This window comes from Poromitra crassiceps (assembly GCF_964638095.1).
Source record: "Poromitra crassiceps genome assembly, chromosome: 15".
Lineage (NCBI taxonomy): Eukaryota > Metazoa > Chordata > Actinopteri > Beryciformes > Melamphaidae > Poromitra > Poromitra crassiceps.
Genome location: NC_139634.1, coordinates 10,149,886 through 10,170,709, shown reverse-complemented (window position 1 = coordinate 10,170,709; position 20,824 = coordinate 10,149,886). Strand labels below are relative to the sequence as shown.

The 20,824-nt window shown below is 42.8% G+C and overlaps 3 protein-coding genes across 3 annotated transcripts; 2 read left to right on the top strand and 1 right to left on the bottom strand.

Moving 5' to 3' along the window:
• Window positions 1-326: 326 nt before the first annotated feature.
• Window positions 327-3,228, bottom strand: nek12 (NIMA-related kinase 12; the record flags this gene model as incomplete). Its single annotated transcript, XM_083651728.1, has 3 exons — window positions 327-484; window positions 589-807; window positions 2,043-3,228. The coding sequence occupies 3 exons, from the start codon at window positions 3,226-3,228 to the stop codon at window positions 327-329; spliced, it is 1,563 nt and encodes a 520-aa protein (XP_083507854.1).
• Window positions 3,229-3,674: 446 nt separating this feature from the next.
• Window positions 3,675-7,101, top strand: pin4 (protein (peptidylprolyl cis/trans isomerase) NIMA-interacting, 4 (parvulin)). Its single transcript, XM_083651469.1, has 4 exons — window positions 3,675-3,813; window positions 4,021-4,088; window positions 5,349-5,468; window positions 6,599-7,101. The coding sequence occupies exons 1-4, from the start codon at window positions 3,777-3,779 to the stop codon at window positions 6,755-6,757; spliced, it is 384 nt and encodes a 127-aa protein (XP_083507595.1). The 5' UTR covers window positions 3,675-3,776; the 3' UTR covers window positions 6,758-7,101.
• Window positions 7,102-7,765: 664 nt separating this feature from the next.
• faf2 (Fas associated factor family member 2) lies at window positions 7,766-20,027 on the top strand. Its single transcript, XM_083652072.1, has 11 exons — window positions 7,766-7,831; window positions 8,759-8,827; window positions 9,020-9,154; window positions 9,542-9,618; window positions 9,712-9,850; window positions 11,921-12,006; window positions 12,213-12,304; window positions 15,198-15,375; window positions 16,159-16,330; window positions 16,852-16,995; window positions 18,734-20,027. The coding sequence occupies exons 1-11, from the start codon at window positions 7,769-7,771 to the stop codon at window positions 18,914-18,916; spliced, it is 1,338 nt and encodes a 445-aa protein (XP_083508198.1). The 5' UTR covers window positions 7,766-7,768; the 3' UTR covers window positions 18,917-20,027.
• The last annotated feature ends 797 nt before the right edge of the window (window positions 20,028-20,824 follow it).

Here is a 20,824-nt window from a genome sequence, read left to right as displayed (position 1 = left end):
GGTCTGTCTGAGAGCAGGTCACTGGGGGCTGGGTTTACCCAGGCTAGCTTTTTTCACTCATTTTGATCGTCTCAAGCTCCAGCACCTCAGCAACAACGTCTGATACCGGACGAGCGGTGGTATTTTCACTAAAAGATTCCAGTGACCCATATTCGTGACATTACCACCTCCTTAGGACAGTGATTAGTAACATGATCCAGGAATATTAGTTTAACTGATCAGGAGCACAAACAGCACAGACTAACCAGGACCTGGTTGAGTCTCTCTAGCTCCAACAAGTGTTTTCATTGTGGACTATCATCTAGCAGTGCGTTACCGAGCACTTCCTATGATGTCTCTTGGTCAGTAGTAAATATGAGGTAGCAGGTCTCCAGATGCTCTGCTCCGACTCTGTGCTCAAACTGCGGCGGTAAGTCTTTTGGACCAAGACCTCTCTCAAACTGTTCTCCTCTAATCTCCTCGAAGAGAGAAGGCCCCATGTCCTCTGCAATGATAAACACACAGAATCACTCAATGACTAGATAATGCTGTTCTAACTATTAAACTCCCTATTTCACTCCACTGTGCAGTGCAATGCAAGGTTCTTACCTGCGATGCACCTTTCCCTCAAGGCTTTCAATGTGATGGTCACTCCTCCAGCATCGCACAGGTGAAACTCTTCCTCCAGTACGTCGTCGTTCCGTTCGGCCGGCAGCTGAAGAGCAGCTGTGTGGACGGAGGCTGCTGTATCCCCATGGTCTTCCTCCTCCTCATCTTCCTCAAAGTCATCTGGATACTCTCCTGGCTCTGAAGCCTCAGCAGTCACTGCTGCAGAGGAAGGGCAAAGGTGTGCTGAGTCAGTGTTGTGCCACTGAGGTACTAGAGGAAACGTTCATGCTAGGATTGCATTGACTTTTGTTCTAGTGAAACATCAGCTCCGGCTATTCTTTGAGTGCTTCTACTGTATATGTGTGTGTGTAGCACTACCGACTGCACACAAAAACTGTGCATGAAAAAAAGAAAGAAAGAAAGCATAAAATTGCTGACTTATTCTACACCATTTGACACCTGGGGGGAACTTAAACTAGAACTTGGTACACCTGATTCCTACTTGTCTGACAGCCACCAGCAACAACGAAGGTTGCATGCATTGAATGGGGTTCAGACTGGCCTGAATTCTAACAATGAAAATTCTATTGATGAACTGGCCAGAGCTGTATCTGAAAAATACAAACTGCTGTATTGAGAATCTGATATGGTAAAACCGCTACATGCTTCTCGAAAGACAAACTATATGGATTCGTAAAGAAATTGAAAGAGCTATCAGCGCAAGAAATAATATTTATTCTAAAGTGGCTAAATCGTCTAAAATCCAATGATTGTTTGCAATTGTCAATTCCCAACGCGCACACTGAGATAGCTGTACTACTGAGAACAGGCTGCAAAATTATCTAAAAATGAAGACTCATCTCAATTAACGAGTTTAAGGCCTTTGTGAGATGGTATATCCAAGTCACTTCCTTGTCTCTCCGCTGGGTCAGGTGTGTTACGTGTTTTTAACTCACAGTTTTGGACAGGTCTCTGTCACAAGGTTAAATACATTTAAAAAATGGTAGACACCAGACAAAACATCGTTGAACTTGATTCAGAAGCAACAATTATTTCTGAAATTTGCTCTCAGGTTGCCATTTTTCTGGGGGGGGGGGGGGGGGGGTAGATTTGGTAGTGTAAATATGACAACTCCTGTTTCATTATAATTAATATGATCATATATCACTGGAGTGCCGTTTGAGACATCAGATTGACTGATCTTTGAGAGTATAATGTAGGCTACTACCTACAACAATTGGGTTTCACGTGCAGTGTTTACATCAAGTATTTTGTCTATGAATTCACACGGCCAGTAGAACATCAAGAGATCTATTCTTTTTTTTATTCTACTGTCCAAAGAACATGTCAATCTGTTGGATAACCAATGCATGTTATAACAATGACACAACTGAACAGCAGGGTTAAATCCAGGATCAGTCTAAAGAACACTCCTTTAGAAAGTAAGCAATTACCGAAAGGCTCAGTAGCACCGTCGCTTATTGGCGACCTCACAGGACTAGAGCGTCCTTGCTCACTGTGCTCCCCTACAGAGGACAAGCTGTCATCGTCGTCGTCAAAGTCCTCGGGGTAGTCGCTCTGTCCACCAACACTGAGTGTGTCTTCCTCCTGTGTCTGTCCACCAACACTGAGTGTGTCTTCCTCCTGTGCGTCGCCGGAACAGGCCTCCATGCTGCGGCCTCCCTCCTCGCCTGAGTGGCACTGACTGATCAAATCTGTCCCGGGTGTCATGCCAATGCCTGTGTTTCTATCTTCTGTAAGAATCCCGTCACAGCTGTCCGCTGCAGGCCGCATCACAGCAACGCAGTCGCCATCTTGGTTTGTCTCTCCGTGCCTGACATATTCTCCAAGGTGATCTCGCACATAGGCAATGCCAAGTATACAGGCAGCACTGGGCCTGTTTTCTGGATTGAGGCAGAGCATTACCCGGATGAGAGAGGAGATGTTGTCCGAGTATACGTTGGGCACAGAACTGTACTCTCCTCTGGTGATCTTGTAGAAGAGACTCAGGAGGTTTGTGGCTGCGAACGGCGGCTGCAGAGAGCAGACCTCATACAGCAGGCAGCCAAGAGCCCAGATATCAGACTTTGAGCTGTACGGGACGTCCTGGCACAGCTCGGGACTAAGGTAGCTGGGTGTCCCAACACACGTGGAAGCCATGTCCAGGGTGTTGCTCATGACTCTGGATATCCCAAAGTCCCCCAACTTCACCACACCTCTTTTTGTGAGGAGCACATTTGAGGTTTTGATGTCCCTGTGAAGTATTTTTGCCACGTGGATGTACTTCAATGCCGTGGTGACCTGTACAAACCACTCCATCACAGTATTCTCTGTAAAGTACTCCCCTGTTATCCTCTCTTTTACTTTGTCATCTAAAGTGCCACCGTCACAGTAGTTCATTACAATGTAAATGAATTCACTGTCCACAAAGGCATCAGTGCATTTTACTATGTGAGGGTGCTCCAATCTCCCGATGATGTCGGCCTCCTGAAGAATAGCCCTGTGTGTTTTTGTTTTGCTGGAGTCGTCTGCTTTGATCCTCTTCACTGCGTGCAGGCTCTTGGTGTCTGCGTGCCTCATCAGGAACACCTCCCCTGCTCCTCCCCTGCCCAAACACAGCACCTTCTCGTACTTCTCCATAGCCTAGCTGTAGAGCCAACGAATAAACGAATTTTAATCCATGAAACAGCGTCGAGGTAATCAACAGACAGACCTGTCATCCAAAACAAATAGGCCTACGTCATGCCCCCTTGTGTTTAGCCTCGTTGCCATAGTAACTAACAGTCAAGCCCTGTTAAATAGGCTTAGGTTTAGGTAGGACAGTCGCTAAAAAAGGTTGCAAACCGACAAGCACCGGTGTGAATTTTAATTGGTTTAAATATTCCTACCAACTGAGGGCAGCAATGCTGGAGATGCTTAACCAGGAGATGCGTAAATTATGTTTTTATTTTTTGTTTGTTGGGTCGACGACTAGCGCGGTTACCTTGAGCGTGTTGTACAGACGTGCGCAATGCGCACGCGTGAAGCCGCGAGGTCTTCTTGTTTGGCTGGAAGTTGTAGTCCACTGGCGCTCTATGCGCAGATTTACCGCATGTTTATCACAACAACATAGCATGGACGCAAACTAACTGCACTTTTGCCTTTTTCAGTATTGCTTGAAATTCACTAACGTTATACGTTCCTCTATAATGCCACCAAAAGGGAAAGGTGGCAAGGGTGGTAAAGGTTCGTGTTGTTCTTAATCTGCCTGTCTAGATCATGTCGTTAGCTAGCTAAGCTAGCTAGCTAAAGACAGCCACATTAACGTTTAGTAGGAACGTTAGCATACAGCTACAAGACCTGCTTCCCTATGAGTCATTCAACAGTCATTAGGTTGTCTAACGCTACTCAAAATATTGTATATTGAAATTGACAAACCTTGTTATTGTGCAGGGGCTGCCTCAGCAGGTGGAGAGACTGACAAGAAAGAAAAGGCACAAAAAGGAGGCACCTCTGTTAAGGTAACAACCTGGGAAGTGTATACATTTGGGCAGAATTGTAATGCAAAGTCCAAAGTTTAAATTAATTACGGATGAAAATTTTAACAAACCAGTAGAGTATAGCTTGCCTCCCATAGCTCTTGTGTTCCACCACTCCTTTCCTCTCCTCATTCATCACCACACAACATGAGTTGGAGGGGGTAAGGGGAGACAGGCAGGAGAAGAAAGTGTTTAAATTCAAGTTAATTATTCTCTATCACTATATCGTTCAAAAAGTTGCCCTTTTCTCTTAATTGATGGCCCAGTCATGTGACATCTGAGAAGCATATTGCATTTGGCTCCCTCCCCCCGCACTCTCTACTCCAGTGGTTCTCATAAATTGGGACCCCCAGGGGTCCTTGCTTGAATCATGGGGTTCCAAGGGGTCCCCAGAAAAAAATGGGAATAATTAATTTCTATTCACTTTATGTAGCCCCACCCACTTGACCCGTTTGTATTACGACTTCATGTTCAAAACGCCAGCTGTTTTACCTGGTCAAAGAAGAGATTGTCTCTCTGGTCAAATCTAGTGACTCACTGGAAGCAGGCTGCGGGGATAAGCTCTGCCACAGGAAGTGTCAACACAATCGGTTCCGATTGTGTTTACACTTCCTGTTAGTATCTCAAGCCAGACTGTCTCTTCTACATAAGGTCATCAGATGGGGGACTCTGGGACAAAATCTTAACAAATACGCTAACGTTGGGGGTCCGTGGTCTAATTTGTGTCAGTTTAGGGGTCCTTGATGTGAAAGAATTTGAGAAACACTGCTCTAGCCTACTCTACACCAGAGGATGTATTTGTGTGAAATTTAAAACAACAGTGCGTCTTGTCTGAAAGGGGAATGTTCGGACCTGATTCAGCGGACATAGTCCAGAGTTCATGTCTGAAAGTGGCTCTAGTGAGGATACATACACCAGCGTATCTTGTACCTAAGTAGGCCCCAGGAGATGTTTCAAGCAGCTTGTATCGTCTTCATTACTGGGAAAAAGTGTCACAGTCAGTTTTTTTTGTCACAGTCTGGTATACAGAGGTTGTAATTTGTGAGAAAGCAAAAGTAAGTTTTCAAGTTTTGGCATGTATACTGGTATACTAGGATGTTGTACATTAACTAAGCATAAACTACTCTAGAATTATTTCAGTTAGTCTACAGCTCAACTGCAGCTTTTCCTCGAGATGTCTGACCCACATATTGTATGTTGTTCACAAGTCATGAGTCCTGTTAATCTGTGATTTCCCCCCAGGTTCGGCACATACTGTGTGAAAAACATGGCAAATGCATGGAGGCAATGGAGAAGTTGAAGGCCGGAGTCCGTTTCAGCGAAGTAGCATCACAGTTTAGCGAAGACAAAGCCAGACAAGGAGTAAGAACATGCAGTCATGATCACGACTACACTTCACACAATGAAGTATACATTTTTCTTTGAGTCCCATTATGGCTGCTCCATTACTGCTTGATTCAAGCTACCCTCCTCTGTGCTTCACCTCTGACAGTGTAATATAGGAACTGAAAACCTCTGATACGAGGTAATGATTTGCTTGGTCACACTTTATGATCTGGAAAGCCATGTGTCCAGCGTCCAGCCTAGCTGGCTCACCGACCTTGTGTCACACTTGGGTGGTGTGGTCATTGGTGCAAACTAAATTGAATCCACAAAGTCAAGTCGGCACAATAAAACTTGGATCTATATACCTGGATATTGTAAAAATAATAAGAATAATACAATTTACAATTCCAATTTAGCTGTTCAGCAGACACTCCTATCCAGAGTCACTTGCAATGAATAAGCATTTATGGGTGAAGTGTCTCACTCCAGGACCCATGGACACGTTAAAGCAGTGGTTCTCAAATGGGGGTCCGGGGACCCCCAGGGGTCGTTGAGGGGGTTCACACCACGCTGAAGCCACGCTCACGTCTTGTTCAACGGATTAATTGATATGAGAAAGATTAAGTCAATTAGAGGTTCTAAATGTTGGTTTTGATACATTTTTGGTTAATTGCCCAGCCATCCTTACCTTGAATCTTGTACCTTCCTGTTACAGGATAGTCTTGTAACCACCAGGCCACCCTGCTGCCTGTGGTAGTGATATTTATCAAGACACAATAACTGTTTTTTACATTGCAAGACGTTGGTGTCAGAACACAAGTTTTCTTAAGCTGACGCTGCCAGATGGGTTTTTTTTTCACATAAACATCTGGGAACGAGTTGCTCGGGAAACCCTTTCAATCATAGGACACTGATTGGTGCGAACCACTGGTGGTTCGGATTCAAACCAATAGCATGGCAAGATGGATTTGTCATGTGATCATGATCTCGCCGTGAATCCAGCTGCCTCGCAAGGTTCATCGTATTGGGGAGTTGGCAGCATGGTGAAGTGTCCATGAGCAAGACACTGAACCACACCCATTTGTTTTGTGCTATACAAGGTGCACATTATGAGCTTTCCTTTGAGATATGTTTGCATCATGACTGCTTTGTTTTGGTCCTGACAGGGTGATCTGGGTTGGATGACACGGGGGTCGATGGTCGGACCCTTCCAGGATGCAGCGTTTGCCCTGGCTGTCAGTTCCATGGATAAACCCGTCTACACAGACCCTCCCGTCAAGACCAAGCACGGGTACCATATCATTATGGTGGAGGGAAAGAAGTGACCAGAGGGGCCTCATCGCCTCATCAATTAGGACATGCAAATTTGATATTGTGGAACTGATTATTTCTTGATCTCACCCATTTTGTGTCATTGCATTGTTTGCTTAATATTTTTGCATTGTGTTTCTTATGAGTTGATAGAGCAAGAAAATTAAAAGATTAAGGCCTGGGGGAATAGTGTCAACTTTGGTTTGTATGTACGCTACCACACTGATAGAAAAACAGTTGAAACTTTTTTTTTTTTTTTTTACCAACTTTTTATTTTTAGACATTCACATAAATCACTAGAATTTCTTTTTTAATCAGAGAAGATTCATGGAACTCAGACCAAAAATGTGTAAATAAATGCATTTTCACTATACAGAATGTGCAAATGGCCTAGTGTGTGTTTGTGTGAGAGAGTTATTTTAAGGGAGGTTGAATAACTAATTTGTTACAGACAAGCACACAAGACGTGCGTGAAAGCCGAAAGGGAGGGCCAGGGGCATCCCGGTGGCTGTGGCCCAGGACTAGCCTGGGTAAACCCACTAGTGACAGTCACAAGTGACAGCACATGGATAGAGGTCACGTGGAGGCTGGGTTTACCCAGGCTAGCCCAGGACTGGGTTCGAATCTGACCCGTGGACCTTTGCCACATGTCATCTCCTGTCTCTCCCCACCTTTCCGGTCTATCTACTGTCCTATAAAGGCAAAAATGCCCAAAAAAATAATCTTAAGAAAAAAAAAGAAAGGGAGGGCCAGTTTGATATATGCAAGTATTATTATCAGTTAGATACTCCTTGTTACGATGTAATAATAAGATGATGCATTATGGGCAAATCCCCCAAAACACTACAATCCGTGTTTACAGTTAGTAGTATCAGTGATGTGCACCAACCTCTGAGCACAGATCCTCTTGATCACATCCTGCACGCTAGGCGGCAGTAGTCAACAGTGGTCTTGACAAACAGAGGCAGCACCGGGAAAGAAAGTTGACGTCGTTCAACGCCTTGCTAGATGATTGGCGAGGTAAGATGGCGGCGCCAGAGGAGCAAGAATTATCTCAGGCGCAGACCGAAAAACTCCTCCAATTTCAGGTAGACAGCCTAAATCCAACACTAACATGGTTCTGATTTAAACCTCATGTGTTAATAATTGACCCAGGATACTAAATTATTGTATACAATGAAAGCCACGTCTGTTAAAACGCTTTTTTTGCACAGTCAACTTCGATAACGTTACCCCAGCCCCTAACGATACCCGTCAACGACTACAGCGGTGCTAACGCTAGCCATTAGCTAAGCCAGCTAACGAGTTAGCGGGCCAGAATAACATGTATACTCTTTACTGTTACCGAGAAAATGATCGAACTTTGTGAACTAACTAGTAACTACTATTAACCAGATTGCGTTTTTAACGTCGACAATAACTTTACATCGGATGCTAACCGTAGCTTAGCTATCAGCCGCTTGCTAAGTTACTACGTTAGCGTGAAAATCATGAAAACTGACAGATGAGTTTGTCGGCGACACAACTGTTGTGCTGAACAGTCTATTATGGATGTTATCAGTTAACGTTATAACACTAAATGGACAGTTTTCTAAGTAACGTCGATTTTTGTAACGTTAACGTTATATGTGTTTCGTATAACTTTTCTTCCCCTTCCATCTTCGCTGGCTAACTATTCTTGTGGACAGTTGGCTAACCATTAAAATCGCTCGATCAACCTTACTCGGAGTCAGAAAGCTAACGTCACCCATGCTACTTGGGATTACCATTAGCTAACTCGTTTTGTTTCTATAAATGAACGTTAAATAGGTGCCAGTTTAGCTAACGCTAGCTATATAGCTAAATAGTTCCCTTGTGTGCTTATATTTTGTTAACCAAGCTAGATCTATTCTTGTTGATCATATGGAGAACTTGACAGCAAACCAGACAATATCTCTACCAATATATCAGACTATAGATGCACTCATTATCAAGCGTAAAGGCCTGCAGTCTGATTTCTTTTCCTCTCCCGGCAGGACCTGACCGGTTTGGAATCAATGGACCAATGTCGGCGTACATTAGAACAGCATAATTGGAATATAGAGGTAAGATCACATAATGACAGGTTGAAGCATGACGTTAAAATCACTGAGAACACAAATTGCATTGTCATGGGTCTGTTTGTCATGTAGCCTATACAGACGGCAGGAAGTGTGTTTTGTTCTGGTTTGTTGAAGTAGTTATTATTAATGTAGGCCTGGTATGGTGGGCTAACACAGTGATCCTTTGTGTTTCAGGCTGCAGTACAAGACAGACTCAATGAACAGGAAGGAGTTCCCAGTGTGTTTAACCCTCCACCATCCAGACCCTTACAGGTCAACACAGCAGACCATAGAGTATATAGTTACATCGTCTCAAGGCCACAACCCAGGGTAGGTCTACAGGCTTTCGTGCATGTGCATTAGAATGAAACTGACTGTTGAGCTCGAATAGGGGTTCAACAATATTTACACTCCACAATAGAATATATGGGATTCTTCGTACAATATTGTGTCGAAAATAATCTTCTGGCTTGCCACAAAACCACACTGTAAAGGAGAGAGGAGACACTTGATCTTGATCAATCCATATTTTTCTGGACAGTGTCAGACATTTTGACATAAATAAGGTATAGTGATTATATGATCCATTAAAGCCTGGGGTGTTTAGCTTTAGACCATAGTTTAACAAGTCAATGGTGAAAGGATAGTTTGGTCCGAGTGATGTCTTGACTTCGTTGTTAATCCCCAAAAAAATGTTTCTCCACAATTTTTTCCCAGGGATTATTAGGATGGAGTTACTACTTGATAATGCTACCTTTCAGATTTACATATTACACACTTCTGGACATATTCAGGTAATTCATGCACTTTGAATGACACAGAACCTCTGGATAGATGAGGATAATTGATTACACAGTGACACGGTGTCTTCTCTTTTCTTCTGGAAGGTTTGCCCTGCGGTTCGTCAGGCCGGATCCTCGTGGCCGTGTCACAGACCCTGTCGGAGATGTTGTGTCCTTTATTCATAGCTTTGAGGAGAAGTATGGCCGGTCACATCCTGTATTTTACCAGGGAACATACAGCCAGGTGAGTTCACAAGCTTGGTGTGCCGGTGCTCCGTCCGTCCTCAAGTGTTGTCATCATTTCCTATCGCAAAAATGAATGAGTGTTTTTAGGTCCTAGTTGCCAGTTCTGTTCTTAAAATGGGTGAAATAATGTTCGAGATATGACAGTTATTACCCATGTTACTGAATAATAATAATTAAAAAAAAGATCACAACCATGATATGCATAGATATATACACGTAGATACCGCATTGGCTGCTGCTGTTAATTGGAATGCTAAGTCAATGTGGCAGTCATACTAGCCTGGCGGTCAAGCCCAGGCTGTAAACAAATGGAAGTGAACGAGGAGCTGTGGGTTTTCTGCATAAAAAGCACTACATCGTTTACATTTCTCAACCGATTTCAATTAGTCATTTTTATATTCAAGGTTTATGATGATATATGCTCATTCACTTTGAAGTACTGCGGGAAAAAATCTAAACAGCGCATTTTTAAATACTAATAATTGACCATCATTCAAAACTGGCAAATAGCAATTAAATGGTGACACACTGGTAGTCAGTATGCTGTCTATAGCAGTGAAAGGATACAGATATAACGAGAGAGAGAAATTGCATGTTCTCAGACATGACAAAAACCCCTCTGTATTAACTTTAAGGCAAGTAGTAAGTTACTGGAGGCTATATGTTCTCACAGTGAAAAAAGAATGATCCGCACACCAAGAGGAGCTCCCGTTAGGTTTTTTTTTTAAATATATGCAAACAGCGTAGGCTATATGTTCTCAGATATGACCTGACCTCTGTAGAAACTTTAAGGCAAGTAGTAAGTTACTGTAGGCTAGTGTCCTCTAGAGAGAGAGTGGGGTCAGCGGAGGACCAAAATGCAAGACTCATTAGCCAATGAACAGCCAGGAATGGGTCTCGCGCTACTTTTGCATGCTGAAATAAAGCTGATAATGTACAATTTGATTAAAGGGATGAAAAACCCTTTCAAAGTACAACACAAACTGTCTATTTTGCTGCAACTCGACAGTGCTGCTTTTTTTACTCAAGAGTTCCAGGACCTTACTTCCTGGAAAAAAACTGGTCCATTGGAGTGAATGGAGATGTCGGAACTCTTCTATTATACGGCTCTGCTGTAAGCTAGTGTCCTAGAGAGAGAATGGCGTCAGCGGAGGACCAAAATGCGTGACTCATTAGCCAATAAACAGCCAGGAAAGGGTCTCGTGGTACTTTTGAATGCTAAAATAAAGCTGATAATGTACAATTTGATTCAAGATGTATTTTTATTTTTATAGTACAACACAAACTGTCCATTTTGCTGCAACTCGACAGTGCTGCTTAATCCAGGACCTTACTTCGTGGAACTCTTGAGAGTAAAAAAACTGGTCCATTGGAGTGAATGGCGATGTCGCGACTCTTCTATAGACGGTTTTCACGGAATGGTCAGTCCTGCACTTGAATGTTTTTTTTTCTTTTATGTCCATAGCAAACACTGCAATAGGAAGTGAGCGGGGGTTCAATTTAGAATGTTTTTGTTGTCAAGTTAAAACCGTCTATATACACGGCTCTGCTGTAGGCTATATGTTCTCAGACATGACCTCTGTATAAACTTTAAGGCAAGTAGTCAGTTACTGTAGGCTGTATGTTTGGAGGAGTAGTCACTTACTATGAGTGAAGTGCAGTGCTGGTTGTGTATCAGATATCCATCAGTCATGTCCAGACAGATGATCGTTGCATCCACTAACGTTAGATATTTCTATTCCCTTCCCCCAGTATTTCAAAGTGAATGAGCAACATATATGATCATAAGCCCTTAAATATCGATTGACAAATGTAAACGACATAGTGCTTTCTATCCATAAAAAACCACAGCTCCCCTGTTTACTTCCATTTGTTTATAGCCTGCACTTGACCAGAACAAAATGGCGTTGATGTTGATGTACGGACCACAGCCAACGCCGTATCTACGTGTATATATCTATGCAGGATATGGGTGCTGCATTATCCTTGCTTCACAAACCACAGAATGTTGAGCAAGGTGAAATTCATTCCCATGTTGTATTGCTTTTGTTTACCCTGAAACGTGTAGGCACTGAATGATGCCAAACGCGAGCTCCGCTACTTGTTAGTGTACCTTCACGGGGAGGATCACCAAGACACCGACGAGTTCTGCCGGTAATGTTATTTGTTTTGATTGAGATGTGTTCGCTAGCACCAGGCTATCAGAACAGTCTCTGTGCCGCATGCCGGGAAGGCACACGAGCTTTTGGTAAATTTCATTTGAAAGCATACTATTTTTAGATTGATCTAACCATGTGCACATGAAAGCATTGCGCTCTGTTGAATAATTGATTTTGTTCTACTGATTTCTCTCTTTCCAGCGCAACGTTATGTACAGAAGAGGTCATAGCCTTCCTCAACACACGAATGCTCTTCTGGTCATGCTCCACCAGCAAGCCTGAGGGATACAGAGGTAGATGCATTTAGATAACGGTACACTATTATGTACCGATCTTCTGTTTCCTGGCAGCTATAATTACAACATGTCGTGGCGAGTCAAAATGCATAATGGATTGAATTGCCTAACTCCTTACCAGCAGCTATATGTGTTCTGATCAATATGAATATCAGTAAAGTCAGTATATTCATTGGTTTAGTGTCCGTTGTCTTTTAAAAAAAAGGCTGAAAGCAAACAAGCTTTGGGTATTTCCATTTTATAGACTTAAAGGGACAGCTCACCCTAAAATCCCAAATAGATATTTTTCCTCCCACTTGTAGTGCTATTTATCCATCTATATTGTTTTGTGTTAGTTGCCTGAGTTTTGGAGATATCGGCCGCAGAGTTTCTGCCTTCTCTCCAATAGAATGGAACTGGATGGCACTCGGGTTGTAGTGCTCGAAGCACCAAAAAAAAAACACTTTGTTGTGAGCAGTTTCATGTAGGAACTATTTTATTTTGTAGGAACTAGCTAGCTGCTAGCTAGTTCATGGTCAGACATGGTCTGTGGATTATCTTGAGTACCCGGGTCATGATTTCTGGAAAGAGACATTGCTGTTGAGTTTATCAAATGTATTTCTTTGGCACTTTGAGCACCAAAAGCTGAGTGCCATCCAGTTCCATTGTATTGGAGAGAAGCCAGAAACTCTGTGGCCGATATCTCCAAAACTCCAAAACTGGATTTTAGGATGACCTGTTCCTTTAACATAAAGTAGTTTTCAAAGTAGTTCAGCAAAATGGCTGAAAACACATGTAGGGTTGCTGTAGCACCTGTGTGTCATTGTGTATGTGGGAAACGTAAGTGAAAGCCAAAAGAACAACGAAGAGATTGTCTATGGTTGCTTTCACATTCGATTCGGGGGGGGGTGAAGTTGCAACATTGTTTAATTTTTTATTTGGTCCGGTTCTCTTTCACACAGCAATTTGTCACAAGCACCAAACTTTCTGAACAATGTCATGTGGTCGATACGGTCACTCGTCTATTGGACAGAATATAGAGGGGAAATCTCTCCTCTTCTGCCGCCTTGCCTGCTGAGGGCTGACTGAACAACACAAGTGAAGCCGTGAAACACAACCCATAGAGAAACCACCTTTATGCAATCTTGTGATTTCTGGTTTTATTTTGGTGTTACTATCAAATAAATATTTTACAAGAATGCGCCCAATATGAGCAGCAGATGACGAGGCAGCGAGCTGTTGCGTCCAACATGAGATGAGACGAGGGAGGCAGCGCGGTGCGCACCGACCCGTGTGTGTGCGCACTGCAGTGTTTTGCTTCCTTCTACCGCCTTCTACTCATGATACACTGCCTTTCCTATATTTGCTCTTGTTTTTGGTTCGGTTTGCTTTCCCACCCAAACGAACCGCGCTAGAGTTCACTTGCAAACGAACCGAGACCCACGTTTTCAAGCGGACCAGAGTTTGTTTGTTCCGCAACAGAGTTCGTTTGCGCTTTCACACCACCCCAAACGAAGCGCACTATCCGAGGAAACGAACTCTGGCGCGGTTTAAGCCGACCAAACGGCTTATATGTGAAAGCGACCTATGAAAGGGCCATGTCTTTTATGACAGGGCCATCATTTGGTTCCAAAAGGTCCGACTTTGTTGTATGAATATTGCAAGCATATTTTGTTTCAATTTCACCCAAAAGTGTTCCAAGTACAAAAGGCAGAATACTTAATTGATACATTCCCTTAAAATGAGCAAAAAAGCTAAAGTAACAGCACTGCTGAACCCTCTGCAAAATACAGACATTCCCTCATGATATAAGGAACAACTGTGATAAACACAGTTAGAACTAAAAATACAGTGATAGAAAATGTGTGCCATATCTCACACTGCTAAAGTTATGTAATGGGTCCTGTTTGTTCTGTTTCTTTCAGTCTGATTAGAAGGTAGAGCCCGCACACCGAGATGTAGTTTGGACTTCTTTATTATTAGACAACGTTTCGATCCATGATGGATCTCCATCTGGGCAATTTAAAAACACGTTAATTCATTCAATATATAGACTCGTCACCTGATACATGATGTCACTCTGGGAGTAGACACACAGGTGATACGCATCATAGCATTAGACATAAATTAGCTACAATTAAGCGGATGTCCAAGGAACATACATAGCAACAAACGGCGATACACTTATGACAAGAATATACAAATAAATCATAAAAAAAATGATCTCAGAAATAATACTTGCATCTAGCATATCCATAGAACCACACATGTGCAGTTGCCAGCCGCTTCTTTTCACCTGGCAGCGGGGAGCTTCACCGGCAGGACGTGGCACGTGGATCAAGCTATTCCCACCAGTTGCCGTCCGCCCCGAACAGGTGCCCTGACCGAACAGAGGAGGCGCTAGTGCAACGACCAGGACACATACCCTCATTCCGGCTTCCCACCCGCAGACAGCCAATCGTGCCTGTATCGACGCCCGACCAAGTCGGAGGTAACATGGGGGCGCGGACCTGCGACCCTCGTGTTGGTAGGCAGGAGTCTACCGCTACACTACCCGGACGCCCCTACTGTTTTTAAATAACACATCATGGTACAGGTATATGGGCTGTAGGCCTACATGGTTCAGTTAAATCCCAAGACATATATACAGATGAGAAATTACACAGAGTATTACATACTCATAAATTAACGAAATACTTTTTTTATGGTTAGCAATCGCAACAAATGTCTTATTTCATTCTCTTGGTTCAGACCTTTTGGAGACATGGTTTGTAACGTTTGTATGCAATAACCTTTTCTCCTGAACAATAGATAATCATGATCATGACATGTTCTAGACCTATGTACCTGAAGGAGGAGACACTGCTCTGAAGTGGACTGCATTGATCTCGAGTGGGTCTTTTTGTTTCAGTGTCCCAGGCATTGCGAGAGAACACCTACCCGTTCCTGGCCATGATCATGCTGAAGGACCGGAAGATGACAGTGGTCGGCAGACTTGAGGGCCTCATCCAGCCAGAGGACCTCATCAACCAGCTCACCTTCATCATGGATGCCAACCAAACATATCTGATGTCGGAGCGCCTCGAACGGTAGGGAGGCTCATCAAACCCAACGGGTTGCTTGATTGCAAACACATGACCTTCCATTCACATCGGGGGATGATTGGAAGTTGCACATCGTGATTGTTTTGGGGTAGGCATGGAAGCTCACAATGTGACACCCTAGTATTTGGTAACGGAGTTCAGTCCATCCTTCCTTGAGGCAGAAGTGGTCTTCTGAGAGCTCAGGTGTGCCGAGAGATTTTGCAAAGATCTAATATCAATGTACATAAATGCCAGTGAAATTTTATTTGATAAACTATAGCTTGTTTGCAACCATGTGATTCCGTACTGTGCTAGTTTAAACAATATTCCGTGAGAAAGGTAAACAGAAAATCACATTATAATGTTTGACGTGATCCTTATCTTCTGAAGAGGAGCGATTTTTTTCAACTGAATTGAAAAACTATACTAACTGCTATCGAGGTAGTAGATACTGTATAACATGAAGCAACTACCTTGTCCTCCAGACATCCTTCTACTCAAGAAAACGAATGAAAGCATACAAAAAGAATGGACAAATATAGCTCAGATCACTCATTTGACCATTTTCCAACATGCACGAATCATCAAAATATACAGCAACAAATAAACGGCACTCCACAGATAAACCGCATTCACAACAACTCATGTCGGCAGTCACAGCGTTACTTTAGCCCACACAATATATTTGAATGAATCGCTGTCCAAAATGTATTTTCTTGAAAAAGTGACAGCCCTAGTTGATCTACAGTTGGCGACGTACAGGAGTACAGATTCATGCATTTGTTTCAGGGAGGAGAGGAGCCAGACCCAAGTGCTGAGGCAGCAGCAGGACGAAGCCTATCTGGCCTCTCTCCGCGCCGACCAGGAGAAGGACCGGAAGAAGAGGGAGGAAGAGGATCAGGTGAGGCAAGAGGAGGAGATGGTCCGACAGAGCGCTCTGGCTGAGGAGAGGAGACGACGGGTGAGACATCTTTACCTTTTGTCTTCTGTTTACACACCGAGATTTTAAGGAACATGCCCAACGCTCTCATGTTACTCCTATGTTCATGTTGTGACTCGTGCATTCACCACGTTATGAAATAATAACAAAAATCAGGAGACATTATAATTTACGAGGCAAATACATACTGGCTATGTATTTTGCTTAGCAAATTACAATCTTTAGTCATTTTACATGATTATTTCATAACGTGGTGAATTTGTGAGTCACAACAGCGTTTTGGCGCTGTTGGCTAGCTCATACCGCAGACTACCAGTCTTGTGCTAAGCTAACTAGCAAGCTAACTACTTTTCTACTGCACGCACAGAGAAGAGAAGGCCATCTATCTTCTCGTCTTTCTATCGAGAATATAGCAAATAGGCCAATCTCCCAAAATGTCGCAGTGTTCCTTTTAAACTAACCGGCATTGTTTTGGGACCGACGACTTGATGTAACGTTCTTTTAATCTGCTTGTTGTGTCAATTTCTGTTGTTTGGCTGTAGACGCTGGAGGAGGAGAAGGAGAGGAAGTCGGAGTGTCTTCCTCCAGAGCCGCCTGCGGATGATCCAGACAGTGTCAAAATAGTGTTCAAGTTGCCCAATGACACACGAGTAGAGAGACGGTTCCTCTTCGGGCAATCTCTGACGGTGAGGGCCAAAGTCATCGAGGCCATTATGGCCGTGGAAATGTATGCATTACAATTCAACTTAAAGGGACAGCTCACCCTAAAATCCAAAATACATACTTTTCGTCTCACCTTTACTGCTTTTATCCATCTAGATCGTTTTGTTAGTTGCCTGACTTTTGGAGATATCGGCCCCAGAGATGTCTGCCTTCTCTCCAATACAATGGAACTGGGTGGCATTTGGCTTGTGGTGCTCGAAGCACGAAAAGAAAAACTCAACAGCAATGTCTCTTTCCAGAAATCATGACCCGGTTACTCAAGATAATCCACAGACCTTGTTGTGAGCAGTTTCATGTCGGAACAATTTTCTTTTGCCCAAACTACACCCACTAGCTGCTACCTAGTTCCTATATGAAACTCCAGCTAGCAGCAGCAGCAGCTAGTGGGAGTAGTTTGGTCAAAAGAAAATAGTTTAGACATGAAACTGCTCACAACAAGGTCTGTGTTGGAAAGAGGCATTGCTGTTGAGTTTTTCAAATGTTTTTTTTTTTTTTTGGCACTTTGAGCACCACAAGCCGAGTGCCATCCAGTTCCATTGTATTGGAGAGAAGGCTGATATTTCCAAAACGCAGGCAACTAACACAAAACGATCTAGATGGATACATAAATAGCACTGTAAGTGAGAGGAAAATATGTATTTTGGATTTTAGGGTAAGCTGTCCCTTTTCATTTTAAAACTGCTTAGCCCCAGTAGTTTAAAGTCGAACTGAACCCATTCATCGCGTGCATCAGAGTCCGTTTCAGACTGAAAACATAACTTGTCTGAGATGACAGGTTGAGAGGCGGGTCATAGTAGTATGTCGATGATTTTATTTGACAATTCTGGGGACTGGATTGGGCTTTGGCCAATCCTGGTGTGTTCCGCCTCCAAATCGAGTGGGAGTCAACGTGTTGTGGCGCTCTCCTTGGGAAGAGCCTGCTGACGCGAGGTTAGTGGCTGAGTGGAGCTCAGCGAGCTGCAGGCAGCCAGCTGCCGGAGCGGAGAGTGCAGCCCGTCGGCCTGGAATCTCCAAGGTGCGACCCCTGACAACCAGGCTCTCTGAGGCGTGTGCCACTATCGCTATTGCAGTAAATAATATTCCTGGAATGCGAGTTTTAACAAGCTACATTTATTTGCATTCTTAGACATTACCGTTTTATTTAGTTTGCATAATTGGCCAAGTTAGTAGTTAGTTTATCGGCTAGAAATTCTGCCAGATGACAGGCACTAGGTGCCATTTTCCCCTTCATTTGGAAGAGAAAATTATCCTGAAATGAAGATTTGATTGACAGCTGCCATGTCGTGATATGATTGGTTGAAATGGGGTAGAAATTTGATAGTACTAGCCTAGGTGACGTCAGCAAACTGTAATTACTGTTATGAATGAAATCTTGAAAAATGAACTTTTGATGTGAAAAAGTGTGAAAAACTAAAGAAATTAGATTTTTGAGATTTTTTTTTGGCATACATAAATACATAAATAGGTGCACTGAATACCCAGGTGTTTGAACTAAAAGAAAAGAAAAGTCATTTTTGGGTTCAGCTCGACTTTAAGTAAACCGTAATTTTAAGTTGTTTCATGGCAGCAAAGAGGACATCATCACATCATTATGGATGAGTTGCATTTCTTGTCATTGAACACCATATCAAGAGTGCTCACTTACACATTTCTTGTCATTGAACACCAGAGGGCTCACTTACACATGTCTTTCCTTCCCAGGTAATATATGACTTCCTCTTCTCTCTGAAAGAAACCCCAGAGAAGTTTCAGATAGTCACAAACTTCCCCCGCCGAGTCTTGCCCTGCCTTCCAACCGAGGAGCAGCCCAACCCACCAACACTGAAGGAGGCGGGACTTAGCCGCTCCGAGGTCGTTTTTGTTCAGGACCTAACGGACGATTAACAGATTGCATACCTCCTCCACGTGGAAAACACATTTTTCCTCCATCCCCCCTTTTCCTTCTTTTGTTAAATGGCCATTATGCACAAGGGATCATTGAGATAAAATCCTAACCTGGAAAAAATTTAAACCGCCCTGCATCCAGTCCTCATTTGGTCGTGTTTACAGGGTTCCCAATAGCCTGGAACGTCTTGAATTTTATCAAATAAATATTGCTTCTTGAAGTCTTTCCTTGAACTCATCATCTTTGTATCTGCGAGGGCGAAGGAGTGTGTTTTCCATTTCCTGTTTACTCTTCTCAAAGCCAGTTGTACTTCCTTTCCCGTAACTGTTGCACCAAAGGATTATGTACTGAAACGGTAGCTTAAGTTTTTGTGCAAAACATGAATCTGGATTCTGTCTGCGCAACTGAGCGAGGTTGCTTATACAGTAAGTGATACATGTAGGATGCAGCATGGACATTGAGTATGTATGGATTCTTGTGACGGTGTTAATTCCAAGGCTATTTCTTTGTGCTATCGTTAAAGCCGGACAAACTAAAGACATGTTTGATCACCTGTTTGATCCATTTGTCCCAATTCAAACACCCTTTTTGCTTTAAGTTTGTCTCCACAGTGACCAAGAAGCATAGAGCTGGTATAACTTGGGTTTAGCACTGCTGTGATTGTTAATCCATGTTCTGTGGAGAGCAAATGTAATACTTCGGGGAGCAGGTTGGTGGAGATTTGGACATGAAGGAACCGTGGGAACCCTGTTTCATATGAGCCATGCCCTTGTATATAGTTTCGATATTTAAGAACAAACCTGAGATTCACAGTACTTTAACATTTGTTTTTGTTCTTTTTTTTTATGCAAACAAGTTGACTCTTCTGTGTCATAAAATGACCAAATGCAGGTTGGTTGCTATGTTAGAGGTGGACTGCCTCAAGCTCATAACAAAGTTTAAAAATCCAATGTTGAGAGGAAGCCACAGCTTTTACACGTGGCTATATCTAGTATAGTACGAGTCGGCCCATAGTGTGCCTGTGGTTATTCATAGATGCCTATTTTGCCTGTTTAACATCTGAATGGGCTCGTCATGTAAAGATGTAATTTTCCAACTATAAATTAAAACATTTAAAAAATGTGGATTCTTTGAGAATGTACTCAATGAGGCGTACCTGTTCTCTCTTCACCTGCTTGTAAATGTTATGACTGGTTTGTTTGCCTGGCTATGAATGGAACAAATGCTGAGAGTAAGCTATAATTTTTTCTTTTTTAGCGATTTAATAAATAGCCGTTAATTTATATCTACAGTAAAAGCAGTAATGTGAACTGTTAACAGACGAGCGATTCTGCCTCTGCGGCTGCTACACCGATCAAATGTCAAAAGTGTTGAATTATAACAAAGTTAAACAATACTTGTGAAGCTATCATTTTGATATGAGCAATGCAATTAATTTTTGAACGCATCAAGTCAAGATACTGACACAAGTGTGATATTGGTATACATCATACATTTATTAGTGAACAACTCTCTCAAATCAGCCACAACAATTAAAAAAAAGTATGATTGCACTACTTGGTAAAGCATAACTAGCAACTTTCATTTAAAAAAAGTACAAATCTTAAAAATTTCAAACAGTATACCGATGTATATATAATACACTATAACTAGTTATGTTAAATGCTACAAACAATATGATTCCAATGGAATGAAAAATTATAACATTAAGAACCATTTCCTATATATAATATATATTAGTTGTTTTCTCACCCCACCCCCCCCAATACAAACATGGAAAAAATGAGGTAACTGTAAATGTGCAAGTACCAAAGCAAAATATCTGCCTAACACAGAACACATGCCCCTGGCTCTGTTGGCGGGTGGGTAGTCTGGTGTTCAGGCAAGGACCCCTAGAGGCCAGGGGG